General features: G+C 42.6%; 1 protein-coding gene across 2 annotated transcripts in view; it reads left to right on the top strand.

The window, feature by feature from the left end:
* ZDHHC20 (zDHHC palmitoyltransferase 20) overlaps positions 1-21,608 on the top strand; it is a 115,587-nt gene that overhangs the window by 58,654 nt on the left and 35,325 nt on the right. For both annotated transcript variants that reach the window (XM_082246716.1, XM_082246717.1), the window contains exons 2-4: positions 106-132; positions 3,493-3,587; positions 7,686-7,806. In XM_082246716.1, coding sequence (XP_082102842.1) covers positions 106-132; positions 3,493-3,587; positions 7,686-7,806 — 243 coding nt within the window. The remainder of the gene's footprint in view (positions 1-105; positions 133-3,492; positions 3,588-7,685; positions 7,807-21,608) is intronic.

Genomic DNA, 21,608 nt, shown 5'->3' with positions numbered 1-21,608 from the left:
ATTGACTATTACAGCTGTTGGATTATTTGGTTGAAATTTCAATGAATTCCCCCCATGTTGGAGGGTAAGACGAATCTAAATCTTTTTTGTTTTCTTTCTCCTTAGTTACAATAAAGTCCGACACTGAAAAGGGTAAGTGAATCTTATTTCTTTTAAGCTGTATCTAATGTATTCCAAAGTTGTACTTTGTTTTTATTTCCTTTTAAGTTATTTGCATAGTACTCATTAAGATTGTACCTATGAAGTAAGGATTCCCTTGGGTACACTTATTCAGCAGATAGCATATAAAATGGATGTTTTTCAACCTAATGCGGTCTACAAGCAGACTAAAAAATTTAGGCTCCTTTCACACGCTGCGCTGCCTGCTGCGGTCCGTTCTCTGCTCAGCGGGGATCGATCCGCCGATCCCCGCTGAGCAGGCGGGTGACAGCTTAGTCTCCACACTGTGGGCTGAGAGGGAGGTGTCGGAGCCCCGGTGCTCTCTATGGGGGATCCCCTGGATGGATGGAAAATAGGGTTTCCATCCTTCCGGATTTCACGGACAGGATCGGATGCGGACGTCAGCGGACATGTCTCCGCTGACATCTGCTGCCCCATAGGGATGCATGGAGGATTTGATCAGATCCGCCTAAAAAACTGAAAGGCGGATCTGATCAGATCGTTTGTGTGAAAGGGGCCTTGGGCACACAGAGCGGAGAGGGAGCGGTCACCTGCCTGCTCAGCGGGTATCATTGTATCGATCCCCCGCTGAGCAGCACGGAGTCCGCTGACGGAGGCTGACCGTGTGAAAGAGCCCTTAGTCGAAGTTGGACCCCTCACTTCTAAGGGCTTCCACATGAAATCACTAAAACCATTGTTTAGTGGTGGCAATAACAATTATTGCACTGTAAATAAAAACTCTTCCATAATAGACTTCCTGCATTTTAAAGGCTAAATTCACCTTTCAAAAAAAAAAAAAATGAATGCACGTGATTTTGCAGATAAAAATGTGTAATCATTTATCGATTTCTTATTTTTATTTTTTATTTTTTCGTTGGAGCTTGAAGAGCATTGCATCCCGTGATCAGCAGATCACAGATGCAATGTCAGGCTGCTACACAGTTTCTACTAGCTTTGTGCCCATTTCTCCTTTAGAGCCGGTTCACACTACTCCGACTTGTCAGGCGACTTGGTCGCCTGACAAGTAGCTCCCAATGCTGTGCTATGGAACCGTTCTAATCAGAGCGAATCAAGTCGCTCCGACTTAGAAAAAGGTTCCTGCACAATTTTTTGGCGAAGTCGGAGCGACTTGCATTGACTTCTTTTATTTGTTTGCTATTTTTTTTTTGTTTTTTATTTATCTTCTTTTAAGTCGTTTGCAAGCCGCGATGAAGTCACGCTGCACGGACGACTTCAAAGTCGCCCGAAGTCGGGGCGACTTTGAGTCAGATTAGTGTGAACCGGCTCTTATGCTTGGTACACATGGTGAGATTATCGGACAAATGATCGTCCGTTTTTTTGTTTTTTTTTTGTTTCCATACTAGTCTCATATTAAAAATGAGTTTACTGAAGTTGCGAAAATTTGCATACGACAAAATAAAAATTTGTAAGTGATATAATCTGTTGTAGTGTATCTGTTTTGTATTTTCGAACGACCACTGTACTGAATAAACAAAAATCACACGATCTGGTATTGTAGAAGAAATTTTTTTGTGCTTGTCCCATCGCATAATTTTGCATGAATTGCCGTGATGGGCTCTCGAAAGCTGTGTACTAGCAATCAGATTATGGTGTGATCGTTTCAAAAGCGATATTTTTTGTACAATTTTCTGATTGTGTGTACGGGCTATTAGAGAGATTCTGTTACAAAGCTAGAGGAAGAATGAATGAACTGTGAGCATGCTGAGCAGTGAGCACGCTGCCAATTCAAACCACAAGCCTGGTTATTTGCAGTGTTAGCTGGATTGGCTCAATTCTTAGATCTGATATCAAAATAAAACTATAGGCAAAACTTTTTTTCATTTGTGATAGAACAAGGGAGGGTTTATACCCCTGTGTTTTTTTTTTTCCCTCCATCTGCCCCATTAGGGAGATTTCCCTTCACTTCCTGTCCCATAGCCAAACAGCAAGTGAGAGGAAATCCCTACAAATTAAGGGAATTTCTTGGGGACGCTCAGGTCAACAGCGCTAGCATCCTCTTTGGAGAATTTCCCTTCTATGACTTTTCTGGGGACAACCCAAAATTGGGATTTTCTTTTACTTTCACTTTCATTGATCATGGTAAACAGGACAAATTCAGAGAGTAAATCTCCTTTTATTGAGGGCACAGACCGCAGTAAAAACTGACAAGCTTTCTAATCCCTCTCCACTCTATCCAAAACCTAAATATATATAAAGGCAAAATATTTTTTTATTTTAATGTTAATCTTTATTTTATCCATACCTCTTAGGGTCCATTCACACTAGCGCGACTTGGTCGCCTGACAAGTCGCGGTCGGTCGCCTGCCATTGATTAGCACAGGACCTGTTGTAATAGGAGCGACACAAGTCGCTCCAACTTAGAAAAAGGGTCCTGTACTACTTTGGGCGACTTGCATTGACTTCAATTATATGAAGTCCGTGCATGTCGTGCCGAGGTCGTGGTGCACACTGTGCACCGCGACTTCACAGGTCGCCCCAGCAAGTCGTGTCGCCCCTGTCTGAATGGGCTCTTAAAGCAACGGGTCCATATTATATTCAGTTCGTTCACAGACCACATAGACTTCCAAGCACATGTAATAAATGATAGTACAGTTATCCTTTCTGGTTTGCAAGCTCTAAACCTGTTTTTACATTTAATATTTATTTGGGATAAATCTTGTTTGCCCATTACTTATAATGGCCATGATTCTTGTTAGGTAATGTTTTACAGCGATTGGGATTTACTCTTTTCTGTATCTTTAGCACTGTCTCTGATACCTGAAAGAAGTTTCTTGTATAATTATGTCAATCATTTCAGGAGAGAAACCGCTATTGTTTGGTATGATTATTTGATGGGCAGTCAGTTGGGTTTAGCAGAATACTTGGCCCAAAATAGTTCATCATGCCTCTGGGGTTTCTGAAAATTCCTTTAAGGCTAGGTTCACATCTCTGCATGTCAGGAACTCAAGAAAAATCATGGACTTCCCCAACATGCAGAAAACCATTCTGCAGATGCATGGAGGTGCCATTAATTCATAATGGCACCCCAAGGCATTCGCCACCTGCAGCGTGTTTTCATGCGTGTCAATTCACATGGTGCTGCGGCATTTTAAATTAATGGTTGGGGGCTCCTTTCTCTGTGTTTCTCGGGGGTAGGACAGCCCATTGAATGAATGGGCTGCTGTACCTGCGACTTGCACACACGCACGCACACACACACATGTGAACCAAATGCTGTTAAAGGCACATGTATAAGACGACTCATGTTTGATTACAGTTAAAGATACAACTTGTTGCCTTTTTTAATCGATTTCTTTTTTTACATTATTCTAGCTATATACCTGGTGTTCTTTCACCTGTTTTTTATAATGTTTGTGTGGTCGTATTGGAAGACAATATTTGCACGTCCAGCTAACCCAACCAAAGAGGTAAGTCCACTGAATAAAAAAAAAAATGTAATTTGACCCAGCTGTTCTGCTTCTGCACTCTAAGCACTGAAAGTGTGATCTCTTTAAGCATTGGAATCTGATATAATGATAGCAGAGGTGATGACTTATCAGTGTTTTGTTGTTATCCAGTCAGTGGGCTAGAAGTTGACACCACTGTATTTTTTTGAAAATGATAAAGGAATACCTTCACTTTAGTCTCTCCAAATGCCTAATTCTACCTCTTTCCTTAACCTCCACAAAGCTCCCTGAAGGTGTCATGCTCCACCATCAACCGCCTCCCATGGACTCTATATAATGTTAAATAACCATGAGATTGGGTGATTCATCTGCAAGCATTACACCTACAGTAGGTTATAGGCTTGTGGAAACTGACTGTGGCACTAATCGTACTACTAGTTACAAAAGTCTAGCACTTCTTCATGGCGTTGCAGCTTGCTTACCCCATCCTGGCTCTTGCACCCTCAAATTGGCCATTGAGGCAGCTCATTATAACGATAGCTAATGATAATAATCACTTAAAAAATAAAACTGATACAATTCATGAGGAGACCTCCGATGCACAGATACCTCGCCCGCTTAACACTCCATGTCCACAGGTTCCATTTTTTTTTACTTCCCTCATTCAAACCCGCCACTATAGATGAGGTCACTAAATTTTTTCCTAACGCTCATCTAACCACCTGCTCCCTGGACCCTGTTTCGTCATAAAGGCTACGGTCACCCTCTGGCTATATCCTACACTCTCTAACTCACATCTTCAATCTCTCCCTGTCTTCTCGCATCTTCCCCAACTCTAAAACATGCACTAGTCATCCCCATACTTAAAAAGCCCTCACTGAACCTCCCCAATCTTACCCATGCCTCAGGTCCTTGCTCCCCTTTTCCCACTCCTTGAACATCTGTTCTAAAACCGATTGAACGACCATCTGACAGAGAACAAACTTCTTGATCCCCTTCAGTCCGGATTTTGCCCTCAACACTCCACAGAAACTGCTCTCCTTAAACTCACATACCATTTGCTAATGGCTAAACCAGTGGATACTATTATGTACTAATACTCCTGGACCTCTCTGCTACCTTTTGACAAGGTGGACCTCCCCCTCCCCAAAAAACTCTACTCCTTCTTTTGGTCTTCACGACTGTACTCTTTGCTTGTTCTCATACTACCTATCCCATCACACCTTCAGTGTCACAAATCTACTTCCTCTTCTCTTCCTTTCTCCGCTGGGGTCTCCCAAGTTTCTATTTTTGGTCCTCTCCTATATTCAATCTACACCTCCTCCCTGGGTCAGTTGATTGCCTCCCATGGTTTTCAATACCATTTCTATGCTAATGACACCCAAATCTATCTCTCTACCCCTCTGCTCACAAGATCTGTCTCCTCACGCATTACTAATTTACTAACCGCTATATCAGCCTAGATGTCGCACCACTTTCTCAAACTCATTCTATCAAAAACCGAGCTCATAATATTTCCTCCCCCACGTGCCTCTTCCCCTGACTTCTCCCTTATACTCAACGGCTCAACTATTAACCCGTCCCCGCATGCCAAGGTTCTAGGTGTTATCCTCGACTCTGAACCATTCTTTTGGCCCCCATATCCAATTACTGTCTCAACCTACACAACATCTCCAAGATATGCACCATCCTAAACCAATGACACCACAAAGCTTCTAATCGGGGTTTGTACGGTCATGAAAAGCCTGGTAAAGTCATGGAATTTTAAAATGGCAATTTCCAGGCCTGGAGAAGTTTTGGAAAATAATTTAACCCACAAAGTTTTGGAAAAGTCATGGAAATTTGTTTCACAATCACTGTATATTCGAATATGCAGAAAAAAGAGAAAGGCACCAGATGTAAATAATTAATTATTGATGCATATTAAAAAATTACATGGAGGTGTCTACCTTCTTAGCTCGGCTTCCTTCCGGGTCCGCAGTGTTTCCATCCCTGAGGCTGGCCAGCAGCCAGGAGATGACACTAGGGGAGAACTAATCAGGGGACTCAGCCGGATCGAGGCAGCGGTGAAGCGCATACCTCACTGGAGGGCCGCACGAATGTGATTACGCGCGGGGGGTTGGAGATTTCGGAGCATGCGTGAACCGCTCCTTCTTGCATGCCCTGAAACCGGTTACCGCCCCCCCCCCCCCCGCGTCATCACGTTCCTGCGGCCCTCCAGTAAGGTATGCGCTTCACCGCTGCCTCGATCCGGCTGAGTCCCCTGATTAGTTCTCCCCTAGTGTCATCTGGCTGCTGGCCAGCCTCAGGGATGGAAACACTGCGGACCCGGAAGGAAGCAGAGCTAAGAAGGTAGATGCCTCCATGTAATTTTTTAATATGTGTCAATACAATTATTTACATCTGCTACACTGAGTGGTGCCTTTCTCTCTTTTCTGCATATTCGAATATACAGTGAATATATACCTGAACTGAAGCTTTATCTCCAAGCAGGAGCGCCCATCAAATCTTTTTCTTTCTCCCGTATATTCGAATATAGTTGATAATATTGGTTAAATTACAATAGTTACATAGACATTTCATGAAACATTAGGTCATGAATATTTACTTGAAGTCATGGAATTTTATTGGTAAAAATGTGTACGAACCCTGTTCTAATTCACTATCTGGCCACTATCTGCCTCGACTACTGCAAATCCCTCCTCAGTGGCTTACCTTTACATAGGCTATCCCTCCTTCAGTCTATCATTAAAGCTGTTGCCAGACTCATCCACCTTACATAACCGCTTGGTGTCCCCTACCACTCCTTACCGATCCCTCCACTGGCTTCCGCTCACCCAAACAATTAAATTCAAAATACTAATAACAAATTACAAAGTATCCACAACTCTGCCCCCAGCTACATCACTAACCTTGTCTCAAAATACCAACCAAGTTTTCTTTGTTCTTACCAAAACCTCCTGCTCTATAGCTCCCTTGTCACCTTCTCCCATGCTCGTCTCCAGGACTTCTCCTGAGCCTCTCCCATCCTCCTGGAACTCCTGACCCCAATCGGTCTGACTGTCAGTTACTCTGTCCACTTTTAGATGATCCCTGAAATCTCATCTCTTCTGAGGCCTGTCTTAACAACTGTACTTATTTTCTCCATCAGCCCATCTCCCACAGTTATAAGTTACGGCATCTCTTGACCTTCCCTCTTAGATTGTAAGCTCTAACAAGCAGGGCCCTTTGATTCTTCCTGTGTTAAACTGTTTTGTAATTGTACTGTCTGCCCCTATGTTGTAAAGCGCAGCATAAACTGTTGGCGCTATATAAATCCTGCATAATAATAATAATGATGGGAATGTGTGGAAGGTGGGAAAGAGAGGGCAAGCTCTGCCACTACAGGAACCATCAGTTTGTCTGAGAATGGCCTTGAAATCATTTATAGTGGCTGGAACCGCCAACTTGTGCAGATGTCTGCATTTTATACTTGCTAAGAGTCATTTTAAAAGGAACCTGAGCTTTGTCCGTGCAAAGTAGTTTGAACACCTTTTTAAAAGGACATCCAGGAAGAGAGAGGTTAAACTTTTGGTCAGCAGTTACAAAGGTCCAACAGTTTAGCTAATCGTCTGAAAGCCCGAAAAGCAACCATAAAGGGCCATACACACTATAAGATTTTCTGATGACTTTTTCCTTCACATTTAACTTTTCTATGTAGTGCAAGGGCCTGACAGATTGCATACAAATTGAAAGTGTTTAGGTTTGACCTCATATTATATGGTTTTGGTAAATCTAAAGGAAAAAGTCTTCAGAAAATCTTATAGTGTGTATGGCCCATTAGACTGCTGTCCACAACCTTTCCCCGGACAGAGTAGTCATCTGTGACACCTTACACTAGGTGTAGTGTTCTCTGACATATCATACAGGGGCAATGCATTCTTTAAGCAGACCATATCTACTAGCTTGCTAGCTGTGCCTGTTTCCTGGTCAGTAGATGCGTGCGTGTACCTTGATATGCCCCTTGTGAGCAGGTGTTGACTTATCACTATTGACTTTATTTAATCTGTGTTAGTCACACAATATAATGTTTGCTTTCTGCAGAGGCCAACCTAATGTTATCCTATGTCTTTATTTTAGTTCTGTTTATCCAAATCTGACAAGGAGCTGTATGAGAGGGAGGAGAGGCAGGAAATCCAACAGGAGATCCTCAGAAGAGCTGCTAAAGATTTACCTGTCTATACCACAACGGCTACAAAAGGTGCGTTCTTTCTCCTGCTCCTGTGTCTGGATGAAGCAGCAGGGGGGGTTAAAAAGTTTTGCATGTTCTGTGCAATCTCCTACCTCCTCTTCTGCAGTCCCCTGCCGGAACTGTCCTGTTCCTCTCTCCTCCATGTGCCCTGTTGGAAACACGCTAATGAAGGGGCACCCGTACGATCACACTTCTGAGCCAGGTTGTGTGCGTCAAAATACACACACAGCGGGGTTTGACCACGCCCCCTGCCCGCTGCTGTCAGTCTCTTTTAAATATTGAGGCTGCTACTCCTGACCTAAAACTCTGAAAAGGTTGGTTACATGGCTGTCAGTTTAAACCTCCTGCCTTAATACGTTCTGAGTCACTGGCCTGTAACAAATGTGCAGATCTAGTTCTGACTTGACTTTGTTAGCTACATGCTTGTTCAGGATAAGTGACTTAGTGCCGGTTCACACTCTTGCGGCTGCGGCGATCGCATGCAATATCGGAGCGCACTGCTCCTTCATTACATGCGATCGGCTGTGCGGTGCGAATTCAGCCATACACTTTGTATGGCTAAATTCGCACTGCACCCGCACAAAAGTCACACATGACCCTTTTTTTCAGCCGCATCAGAATCGGATCGCACAGTGGTTCACACTTGTGCGATCTGATCCTGTGTGAACTGTAAAGATCGCACTGCGATATGCGATCAAACTGGGGGTGTCGTTAACATTTTATTGACACCCCCAGCGTATCGCATATGTCAGTGTGAACTGCCAAGGGTGCATTTGCGATGCGGGAACAGGCTGCGAATTCGCAGCCTTCCCGCGTCGCATAAGTGTGACCCGGCACTTAAAGCTGATCTTCAGGTTTAAGATCACTTAAAATAGTTAGTTTGGACCAAACTGTCCCCCTTTATATTGTAAAGCGCTGCGTAAACTGTTGGTGCATATAAATCCTGTATAATAATACCAGTGCTGTGTTTCGGCTGTGAGACAGAGACTTTTTGTCTCACACCCGGAACAAAACGGAGTCGGTTTGAGCGGGGCTCAGCTATTTATAGGCAGAACTGTATTTTGTGAATGAATACAAACTTTTCTTTGATTGGCTGAGGCAGAGAAGCGGTTTGATGACATCATGATCTGCAACTCAGCCAATCTGAAGAAGCTTTTTGTATTCAAAGAATCACAAAGTTGCGTATGAATGGCTAAGCGCCGCTCAGACCGACTGTTTGTTTTTTTCTAGGTGTGAGACAGGAAGTCTCTGTCCCTCAGCTGGAACCCGGCACAGCGTCATGTAAATAGCTGAAGCTACATTTAGTTTATACAGCGCTTACAGCCAACGCAGCACTTACTGAGGGAAATTGTTTGTTTGGACCAGCTTGGTCTGAACAAACTGTTTAAAGTGACCGGAAACCTGGTGATCAGCTCTAAACTGACGTCATTACACCCACTGGGATCCTTTTCTCTGCTTATGAGTAACATTTTAACTTTAATAAAATATTACTTTGCAGATTTACACTATATGGAGTCCCTTTTCTTCCTCTTGTATGATCCATATTATGGCATATCCAGTGATATAATTATTAGCCTGTGGGAGATTGTTGCAAAGGTTGCTTAGCATCACATATATGATGACCCATTGGTATACAAACAGGTATGACCTTGGATATTTAGGGGCCATTCAGAAAATACTGAATGGCGGTGGATGGAAAAACACTTTATTAGATATGCATTTTAAGATTTTTATTGCGATTCGATGTTGAGGACTTGCACTATATTCATATTTTAGTGTTATTTTCACAGGTTTTAATATATCATTTTCTTTACTGGAATAATAGAATTTAAAGAGCTTATTGTGCTGGAATATAAAATAGCACAGCATTTTCCAGTTTATTACATCTGATAACTTTTATATGGATATTTTGCAAGCATCTCCCTATTTTTGAAGTTATACTGAGCACGGAGTTGACCTGGTCAATGAAACAATGTGAATGTGAAGTGATTATGCTATAGGACATAAATACAGTAGAAGCCTCATATATATATATGGCAGGCGTGGTGCAGGTTTGTTTGCATTCCTCAACTGCATGTGTTGAGAATAGACAAGGTCTGTCTGGGTTTCCTAAACTTCCTAGTCTGAGCATATTCTTACACTGTGCGTAAAGGCCTATGAATGGAACTGACATCAAGCAGTGAGGCCTGACAATGTGTGTGCTAATTAGAGTAATTAAACTCTCACTCCTCAGCCAGATTCAATACACTGACAGTAAGAACTGCTAAGTGCGTACTGTCAGGCTCTAAAAATGTTTTAATAGGGTCCTGCGCTCTACTGTCTGTGGATTCCCCTCTAGCCAAATACGTCACCCTGTTTGGCAGTAACCATGAGCAGGGTGGAGCAATGCCTTACATAAACCAGTTACAGCAGCTGCTTTTAATGGAGCAGCATTGGAAGTCTACAGTAGGTGGGTTATAGCACTGCAGTATAAGACATATGCTTTGCAGTCTGCATTGTAAGATTTTGTGCTGCAGTAAGACCAGTTCATAGCACTCTGTATTGGGGAATATAAGGTGGATTTATCTGTATAATTCTGAATGTAGCCTTTCAGTGTAGAATGACATTGCCTGTACATTATAAGAGATAGTACTGGTTGTACAGCATAGGAGGTAGAATGATGCAAGGGACAGGCAATAGAGTGGAAGGGTCTGTCAGTATAATAAATCACATAAGCAATCATCTTGGCTTTATAGTAATGGGGATAGTAGAAAACTGGCTTCACATCTAGAAGGAACTGAGCTGCTCAGTGTGGATGAATAAGGAAGGCGGTTATGGTTTTATAGTAAAGGAAGGAGAAGGACATGCAGTGGGGAAAATAATTGATTGATCCCCTGCATATTTTGGAAGTTTGCCCACTTACAAAGAAATGAAGGGTCTGTAAATTTTTTTCATAGGTGTATTTTAAATAATAGAGGCATAATGTCAACCAAAAATCCAGAAAATACACGATACAAGTGTTTTTTATAAATTGAGTTGCAGTTCAGTAAGTAAAATAAGTATTTGATCCCCAAGCAAAACATGACTTAGTACTTTGTGGAGAAACCCTTTTTGGCAAGCACAGAGGTAAAATGTTTCTTCTTGTTGGTTACCAGGTTTGCACACATCTCAGGAGGGATTTTGGTCCACTCTTCTTTACAGATCTTCCCTAAATCCTTAGGGTTTCTTGGCAGTCGCTTGACAACTCGAAGTTTCAGCTCCCTCCATAAATCTTTTCTATAGGATTAAAGTCTGAAAACGGACTAGGGCACTCCATGACCTTAATGTGCTTCTTCTCGAGCCACTTGGCATGTTTTGGGTCATTATCATTCTGGAAGACCCATCTACGACGCATTTACGACCCATCTTTAGTGTTCTGTTTGAGAGAAGAAGGTTCTCATCCAAGATTTTAAAAATGCATGGCCTTGTCCATTGGCCTCTCAATGCGGCGAAGTCAGCCTGTACCTTTAGTAGAGAAACAGCCCCAAAGCATGATGTTTCCACCTCCATGCTTGACTGTAGGGATGGTGTTCTTAGGGTCATAGTCAGCATTTTTCTTCCTCCAAGCACGGCGAGTGGAGTTAATGTTCATTGGCAAATATCAGACGGGCCTTTACATGTGCCTTCTTGTGGAAGGGACCTTGCGGGCACTGCAGGATTTTAATCCATGGCAGTGTATTGTGTTACCAATGGTTTGTTTGGTGACTGTGGTCCCAAATGCCTTGAGATCATTCACAAGCTCTTCCCGTGTAGTTCTTGGCGGATCCTTCACTTTTCTCATGATCACCCTTACTCCATGAGACTAAATCTTGCATGGAGCTCCAGACCGAGGGCAGTTGATGGTTATTTTGTATTTCTTCTATTAGCAAATAATTGCTCCAACAGTTGTTTCCTTCTCACCAAGCTTCTTGCTGATGATCTTGTAGCCCATTCCAGCCTTATGCAGGTCTGCAATCTTGTCCCCGAAGTCCTTTGACAGCTCTTTGGTCTTTCCCACCATGATGGGTTTGAATGGAAGCAAGAGATTTTTTGGACAGGTGTCCTTTATAAACATAACAAGTTGTCGTTAGGAGCACCTTCTTAAATTTACAGGACTAATTTATGTACTACATGAGCACATACTGTAGCCAGTTAGTGGTAGACAGAATTATTGTTGGTTGGTAGGGGATCAAATACTTATTTTACTCACTGAACTGCAACTCAATTTTAACATTTGTGTCATGTGTTTTCTCTGGATTGTTTGGTTAATATTCTGTCTCGATCATTTAAAATGCACCTATGATAAAAATGATAGACCCTCCATTTCTTGGTAAGCGGACAAGCTTACAAAATCTGCAGGTGATCAAATAATCATTTTCCCCACTGTATCTCAGAGGTGTCTGGTTGGGCAGAGTGGGAAAAGTAGGAGGAGGATGATGTTGTGCAGTATGGTATTTAACAACATGTAAGAGGAGCGGTGTAAAGGAAAAAGGTTAGTGGGGACTGGCTGTCCTTTATGTGGAAAGTGGTTGTGGTCAAGCTGTACAGTAATGAAGGTAGGTGGGGTCTGGTGGCACAGTAGATGAGGTAGCTGAAGTCTGGTGGCACAGTAGATGAGGTAGCTGGAGTCTGGTGGCACAGTGGATGAGGTAGCTGGAGTCTGGTGGCACAGTGGAGGAGGTGTGGTCTGGTGGTACAGAAAAGGTAGGTGTTGCCTGCAGTACAATAGAAAAGGTATATGGGACCTGGCATCACAGCAGTAAGTGATAGCTGGGGCTTGGTGGTACAGTACTGGAGGAGATACAATAAAGGAGATGGGTAGGAGATTTGGCTGCTCTATTGATGAGGACTTATGGCGTTCCTGTATGGTACAGGATAGTATGGGGAAACTTGAATGATTGTTTTGACTGTACATCATGGGACGTATGAAAATAAGTATACAGTATAGAAAGCAGAGGCTGGCTGTAAAGAAGAGGAGATGGAATAGAGTGTTAGCTGTCTAGTTTGGGGGAAGTAGAAGGAAGGTCTGGGTTGTACTGTACGGAAAAAAGAAGCATAATCTGTACAGCTTGGGGCAAAGAAGAGTCATGTCAGTGTCTTTTTACAATACATTACATATACACTCGCCAGCCACTTTATTAGGTGCACCTTGCTAGTACCTGGTTGGACCCCCTTTTGCCTTCAGAACTGCCTTAATGCTTCGTGGCATAGATTAACAAGGTGTTGGAAATATTCCTCGGAGATTTTGGCCATATTGACATGTTAGCATCACATAGGTGCTGCACATCCATGATGTGAATCTCCTGTTCTACCACATTCCAAAGGTGCTCTATTGGATTGAGATCTGGTGACACTGGAGGCCATTGGAGTAACAGCGACTTCATTGTTCTGTCAAGAAACCAGTGGTGAGATGATTTGAACTTTGTTACATGGTGCATTATCCTGCTGGAAGTAGCCATCAGAAGATGGGTAGACTGTAGTCATAAAAGGATGGAAATAGTCAGCAACAATACTCAACAAGGTAGGCCGTGGTGTTTAAACAATGTTCAGTTGGTGCTAAGGGGCCCAAAGTGTGCCAGGAAAATCCCCACAACATTGCTCCACCGCCACCACCAGCCTGATCTGTTGATACAAGGCAGGATGGATCCATGCTTTCATGTTGTTTGAACCGCCCTATCATCTGAATGTCGCAGCTGAAATCGAGACTCCTCAAACCAGGTTTTTCCAATCATCTATTGTCCAATTTTGGTGAGCCTGTGCGAATTGTTGCCTCAGTTTCCTGTTCTTAGCTATTCTCCTCTTACACCAACAAGGCATTTCCATCCACGCAACTGCCACTCACTGGATATTTTCTCTTTATCGGACCATTCTCTGTAAACCCTACCAATGATTGTGCGTGAAAATCCCAGTAGATCAGCAGTTTTTGAAATACTTAGACCAACCCGTCTAGCACCAACAATCATGCCATGTTCAAAGTCACTTCAATCCCCTTTCTTCCCCATTCTGATGCTCAGTTTGAACTTCAGCAATTCTTCTTCACCACGTCTACATGTCTAAATGCTTTGAGTTGTTGCCATGTGATTGGCTGATTAGCAATTTGTGTTACCAAGCAATTGAACAGGTGTACCTAATAAAGTGGTCAGTGAGTATAGTAAGTTATTAGGCATTGTATTGTTCCTCTATTTCTAGCGATTTTAAAAGACCCCTATACAGCATGCCTTCCCAGTCTCTTTCTGCAGGTTGTTGGTCCAAGGTGATTGTTCTTTTTTTGAGGGATCTGGCTGCAGACGCAGATATCTGGGACTTTAGCCACACCTGTACCTAGAGCAGTAGGTAACACTGTAAAATCAAATATCTCAATCTCTGTATACATGTTGTAACCTTTTACTTAAATATAAGTGTATGAGTGTTAGTAGTAATACATAAAATGGGCTTTTTTTTTTTTTTTTTTTTGATTTATGGATGCTGACTCTCTGATTTTAGTTATCCATATAATTAACAGAGACTGGCAGACATAAACTGTTGGCTGTAGATTTGAGCAGGCTGGAGAATATGGCACCACATCAAGTGAGAGCAGAACAGAGAGATGACTGTGCCAGTTTCACAGCTGCAGTTTGGAGGTTCATGACACTTTGTGATGTCACTAACCTCATAAAAACACACAACCATTTATATTTCTGACAGAACTGGCTGTGCCTTCTATCAAGCATTGTCTGACTGCCTGCCTGTCTGTGCTAATAATAATCATCCAATATATTTAAAGCTAAAATAATAGTGATATGCAAGGCAATTGGGGTTAACCACTTGACAAATGCCACAAAAGCTGAATGTAGACAGCATGCTATGACCATCAGGTGAACATTTCCAGGTGGTGGCTATACATATACTGTATGCATTCATTTGTTTTGTTTTATAAATGTTTTTTTATCATTTTTGTATAATTTAGTATGAAGGAAATATGACATTTGCTGTTTACATGAATTGCCTGCATTATACATGTGCTTCCTGAAGTGGACCTGAGTTTACAAAGATTTGTTTTTTAATACAAATTACAAATTGTACCCGAAAAGAATTTACCTTTTTGTCTTCTGAAAAATAGCCGTGCAATTCCTGGTGTGTGAGGGTGCCTAGGAACTTCTGTGCTCACAGCCTTATAGCTCTCTATCTGCAGTGTGAGCTCCAAGGCACAGCTGCCTCTGTCTGTAAAGCCTGGTACACACTATGAGTTTTTGTCTATTCAAAAAAAAAAAACGTCAGCTTAAGTCGGAGCCGCTGTACTAAGGATCCGACTCTAGTACAGCGGTCTCCCCCACTTAGCTTGGCACCCCCATTCGGCCAAACAGATTCTGTCAGACCGACTGCCATACACACGGGCTGAATGTCGGCCAGTTTTTATTGAACTGGCTGATGTCGCCTTGCATTCGGCCCATGTGTATGGGGCTTTAGTCTCTGACATAAGGAAGCCAAACCCGTTCTCTACCAAGATGGCCACCTCAACACAGAGATACAGTGCAGAATAAGGCATGGTAAATGCTAGCTGCAGTTGTAATTATGGTAATCCTTTGCTCTCTTCCTGACTTTCTTGGGCACCACTTCCAGAGTTCTGTCTCTTTCAATGGCAACATTGCAATGTTACATGGAGAAGACACCAGGATGTTTGGAACATAGTAACGTTTGGCTGAAGTCATGTCCGAAGTTGCCTATAGACATAGAAAGCAGGGGGGTGGAACAGCCAGGAAAATTAGGATGATCAACTGCAAGAAGAACCCTCTTTTTTATTGTTCACTAGAAGCTGTTTGTAGCATTTCACAAGGTAGCATGTTGTTACTACCAGCTTCCTTGTCCAGGCTCTTGACGTCATCAAGAGGATCTTTTCTCTTGCTCTCTCTCTTGCCTTTCGATTCTGTGGACACTGCACAGGATAGTTTGCACAAAGCAGCACAGGTGTAGAGTCACCTGCTTTATGCTATGACAGGCACTATGTATGTCAGCAATCTAGCCTGACTTGTCTTCATTCTAATGTATATACACTTCCAGACCAGGCCGCTTCTGGCACTTTCTGTTTACATGTAACAATCAGTATTTTTTTGCTAGAAAATTATTTAGAACCCCCAAACATTATATATATATATATATATATATATATATATATATATATATATATATATATATATATATATATATATATATAATTATAATATCATATAATTAATTTTTTTTCTTTTTAAAGCAGAGGCCATAAGGAAAAAATTGGTAGGTTTTGCCATTTTTTTATGTCGCATGGTATTTGCGCAGCAGTTTTTTAAATGTAATTTTTTGTGGAAAAAAAGTTTTTTAAAGTTTTAATTCCAAAAAAACGTAATGCGTAACTCAATTTTTTTTTTTTTTTTTTTTTGCATAATTTAAAAGATAAGCCAAGTAAATGGATAGCAAACATGTCACACTTTAAAATGCACATGCCCGTGCAACGGCGACAGACATAGTACATTTTACTATCCATAGGCGACGCTTTAAAAGCCTTTACAGGTTACCACTTTAGATTAACAGAGGAGGTCCAGTGCTAGAATTACTGCCCATGGTACGATCGCTGTTTGCATGCAGGACTGACGTGCACATTCGCCTTTGCGTATGAGCACAGGGGGACGGGGGCACTTCATTTTTTTTTTTTTTTTTTTTTTTTAAATCACTTTTATTGCTGTCACAAGGAATGTAAACATCCTTGTGACAGCAATAGGCATGTGATAGGTACTCTTTATGGGAGACCTGGAGTCTATAAGACCCCAAATCCCTCCTCTACCCTTAAAAGCATTCTAAACACCAAGATGGGGTTTTTGAATGCTTTAATTTTTTTTAAAAAAATGGCACAGTTAACATCCAGATAAACCAGAAGAGATGGCAGGTCATCACTTCTGGGTTACTATAGCAGAGAGCCACATTTGGCTGTCTGACCAGCCAGCAGGTCGCTCGGGGTCTCCTGTTGGGACGGTAGAGCGCAAGCAATCCACGGAAGGTGGCGGGAGGGGTGTGGGGGGTGGTTTACGTCCCCTCCTGCTGCTTTTAAATGTAGTTGGTCACTAAGATTGCTTTTTCAAGAGAGCTGGCCACCAGCTCTAAAAAATGTTAGTGGAGTTATGCCTGCTACTTTTAGCTGCAGCACCACAGCTTTTTACATATGAGGATTTTATTATCTGCCTGCAGTATTGTGGTTGCACAGCCATAGCCCTTTATATATCTCCTCTACAAAAGTCCACTCCGTTTTGAATATTCTAAGGAATCTCCTTTACCAGCGAGTCCAGGCACATCAATGATTTATATCCTGGGGCTGTCAAGGATCCTCCTGAAGATTTATTGTCGGATGCTATTTTCTCCTTTTGAGCCTGATCCCGTAAGATGAGCATGAATGATCGTCCATTTTTTTTAATGTATGCTAGTCTCCTATCGAAAACGAACAGGTTACATAAAATTCCCGTAAGACAGAATACAACTTCCCGCAATGATGTAATAGAATATATTGTAATGTATTCTTTCATTTTCAATCATGCGCGGTCTTAGTCACTCAATTTTTTCATGCTTGTATTTTCGGATAATTTTGCATAAGCTGTCTTGATAGAAAGCTGTGTACTAACGATCAGATTATCAGATGATCGCAGTATTTTTTGTCAGATTTTCTCATCATGCATACTAGGCATTACAGGAGTGCATTTCCAGCTGAATTCCACTTGGCAGTTCTAGCTCCAAAATAAAAGTAAACTATATGCTTTCTATTAGAGGTGTTTTACTTTGAAGTTGGTGGTACTTCAATTCCCTCTGCCTGCACAGTATTAAACCTTGGTTTATTAGATCAGATGTAAGGGTCTGTTCACACCTGAGCGTATTTCAGCTCTTAAAACGCTCATCTCTGAAGTCTGAAAACGCCCAACAAGTAAAATCCCATTCACTTTAATGGCCCCTGTTCACATCTGAGCGTTTTCGCTCCAGAAGAAAAATGCCTGATGCTCAAAATAGTACATGAGCTTTTTTTTTCGGCTTATTGCAAGCGTTTTTGTTAGATGTCAATGCTTTACTCCAAACACCTGCAAAAAAATCCCGAAAAAAGCCCAAAAAACGGCTGTAAAAAGCCCAAAAAAACGCCTGAAAAAAAAAAACGCTATGCTCAGGTGTGAATGGAGCCTTCGTGTTTTAAATCTGCAAGGGTGCAAACTGTTTCTCTGTAGATATGTTCAGTAAGGCTGGCCATACATTATACAATTTGCTTGTATAATTTACCAAAACCATATAATGAGGTCAAACCTAAATACTTTAAATTTGCATGTAATCATGCAGGCTCTTGCACTACATAGCTGAAGGTAAGTCTAAAGCAAATCGAATAAGAAAACTGTATCATGTATTGTCAGCTTAAATTTCATAACGACGTTGTCTCTGTATTGGCAGAGGCTAAATTAGGTTGAAGGAGTTTTGTACTTTATTGTAAAATTGTTTTCTTGGAGTTCGTTGATGGACACTGCTTTTCCTTCCCCTTATTAGCGATTGTTTTCTTGCGACTAGTATTTATTCCTTAAACAGCAATATAATTTCAGGTTGCTAAATTCTATAAATCTATTGAGAACACAAAAAACCTATGCAGTCTTTAAACATGCTTTCACACGCCTTTTTTTTTTTTTTGTACAATATGCAAGATGATGATTTAAAAACCCCATGCTGCAAGTCCAGGGTCATGAATCCCAAAAATCACTAGTAGCAACGATCTGATCATTACATATTTTGAACAAATGCCCCCCCCCCCCCCCTCTGGAGCTAGGTACACAAGTAAAAAGTATTCGCAAAAAATCTCACACATTTGTAGCATTGTGTGATGATTAGCGATTAATCGATAGTACATGCTACTTGGGTCCCTCGTGCAATACGGATTTATTTTTTTCCATATAGAGATCGGTCATTACTACTGTAGAGTAATCATTAGAGATTCTAATAGCCAAGTTGTGCAACTTAATATTGCCCATGTGCTCCAGGTCTTGATCAGTGTACTGTTATTGCTATACAAGTATCGCAGCAACTTAATCCATAGCAGACAGATATGGTACTCTTTTTGCAATGTTTCTGGGTGTAGTGCAGACACTTGCCATATGACTCTGGCTTTTTCCTTGTGGACCAATGTATGTCGGCACAGCTTTGATGTGTAGTCAAGACGCAACGAGATGCATACTAGAATGTAGTTTTGCAGGCTGGATTCAGGGCCATTTAATGGGTGAAAAAAAAAAAAAGATAAATTACATGATGAAAGCTGCCCAAAACATAGGAATTATTTTAATTAAAACATTTTTCTTCTGTGATTAGAATGAGCAATAAATATATGATAGTATGGCACAGTAATTTGTAAGAAAAAAAAAGTAAGCTAGCAGCTTTAGCTTTCAACATAAGTTGTTCTTCTTTTTGCCTTAAAGGGTAACTCCACTTTCATGGGGAAAAAAATAGCAAGTAAAGAAAAAAAAAATGTTTTCTTTCATTCAGTGACGGACACAGCTCCTGATTCTTGTTACCATTGGGATACAGCAGTCTGTATCAGCAGTGGTCCTTCGGAGTATTATCTGGCTGACAATGCGGCCTTATCTGATCTCCCCTTTGTGGGGAATCGCCTGTTTTTAGCTTCCTTGGATGACATTATTAGGGGGCTCACAGGGGGGGAAGAGTACTCTTCTTCCGCAGGCTACCGAGAGCAAAGAAACCTGTTGTAGACATGGGCCATTCTTCTCGGCTCATAAGAGGCCTTTTTTGTCCCTCAAAGAATAAAAGTCCTTCAGGGCCTCCCCCAGAGGTTCCAAGTGGACCTGGTCTGGCAAGCCACGAGGTGCTCTTCCTGCGGACAAGGCTTCCTCTGCACGAAGGGGCGCCTTCACCCATATCTGCAAGACTTGTTACTTCATGGGGCGATTGTCCCAGTTCCGGCTTCGGAATTTTTTCAGGGGTTTTACTCAAACCTGTTTACAGTTCCCTGGAAGGAAGGCATGGTATGTCCAGTTCTGGACCTCAAGGCGACAAACTTTGTGCGGGTACAGAAGTTCCAATTGGAGTCCACATTCACATGGTAGTGGCATCACTACATCTGGGGATTTTTTTGCTTCTATCGACATCAAGGACACCTGCTTTCACATTCCAATATGTTCCGGTCACCAGGGCTTCCTCCCCTTTCCTGTTTTTGGCGTCTACACTTGGTCTCGCCTCCGCTCCTCGGGTCTTCACAAAGTGTTGGACCCGGTGCTAGCATTGTCCCGTCAGCGGGGGATTGCAGAACTGGGCTTCTTGGGCGATCATCTTCTGTGAGCACAGTCTCCATCTCCTCTGATGGACACCTTGGAAATGACTCTGCGATCTCTAATGGAGTTCAGTTCGATTCTAAACCTTTTAGAAGTCTGCTCTGGTTCCGTCCACAAAACTGGACTATCTGGGTGGATTCGGCCTCAGCCAGAGTGTTGCTTCCTCTGGGAAAAACTCCAGAAATTGCAGAAGACAATTCAGCTTCTTTTGTCTAGCAGAGGGTCATTCCTCCGGGCTTGTATGCGGGTGCTGGGCCTGATGGTGTCTACCTTTTGAGGTGGTTCCATTTGAACAGTTTCACAAGAGATCTCTGCAAAAAGAGATTCTGGTGAAATGGGACAAGAATCTACAGTCTCTAGCGGTGGCTTCGTCCTCCAGCACTTTGACAGAGAAATCCTTCTCCCCTGTACTGGGTGGTTGTCGTCACAGATGCCAGCCTGTCCAGGTGGGGAGGCGTCCTCAGCATAGCTTGTGCTTAGGGGGTCTGGACTCGGGAAGAGTCTAGACTTCCGATCAATGTACTAGAAGTCCGAGCGATCAGACTTTGTCTGGATCATTGGACAATTCATCTTCAGGGGTGTCCGGTATGAATTTAATCAGACAATGCCACGGCCGTGGCCTGTGTCAATCACCATGAGGGCACAAGAAGTGTGCTGGTGGCTCAGGAAGTAGCCGGCATACTAAGGTAGGCAGAAAGATCGTTCAAGCTCTCTCTGCTGTTCACATTCCATAGAAGGTGCAGAGGTTTGTGGCATAATCTCGGGATCCTCTGGCCGACGCCGCTGACTCATTAGAGGCTCCTTGGCGTCAGTATTGTCTGATTTATGCCTTTCCCCTCTCAAACTTCTGCCAAGACTCCTGTGCAGGATCGAGGCAGCAAGGGATTCCGATCTTTCTGGTGGCTTCAGACTGGCCTAGCTGGTCTTGGTACGCCGATCTGGTACGGCTGGTCGCCAATGCTCCTTGGAGACTTCCTCTCAGTGAAGATCTGCTGTATCAATGACCCGTTTTCCATCCTGATTTACAGTCGCTGGTTTTAACATCTTGGCTGTTGAAATCCAGGTGCTGAAGTATAGAGGTTTGTCTGAATCGGTGATTCCTACGCTGTTAAAGGTTAGAAAATCTACCTCCTGGAAGATCTACCATCGTATTTGGGAGACGTACGTTGCGTGGTGTGAGTCTTTTGGAGTTTTCCCTCGCTCCTTTTTGGTGGCTCGCATCTTGGCTTTCCTCCAACGGGGCCGGTGGGGGGGGAGGGGGGTATTGAGCAGCGCCTGGCCTTAAGTACCATCAAGGGCCAGGTTTCGGCCTTTCCAGTTTTCTTTCCACGTCCATTGGCCACACTTTCCTTGGTGCGTACCTTTATCCAGGGAGCTCGACGCTAGGTTCCTCCAGTGCGGTCTTCATTACCGCCGTGGGTCCTCAAATTGGTGTTGTCAGTTATCCAGGAATCTCCCTTCGAAAATATTGGGAGGTTCCCCTGTTTACGTTGTCCCAGAAGG

This window comes from Pelophylax lessonae (assembly GCF_965119305.1).
Source record: "Pelophylax lessonae genome assembly, chromosome: 2".
Lineage (NCBI taxonomy): Eukaryota > Metazoa > Chordata > Amphibia > Anura > Ranidae > Pelophylax > Pelophylax lessonae.
This window is presented reverse-complemented; position numbering and strand designations above follow the sequence as displayed.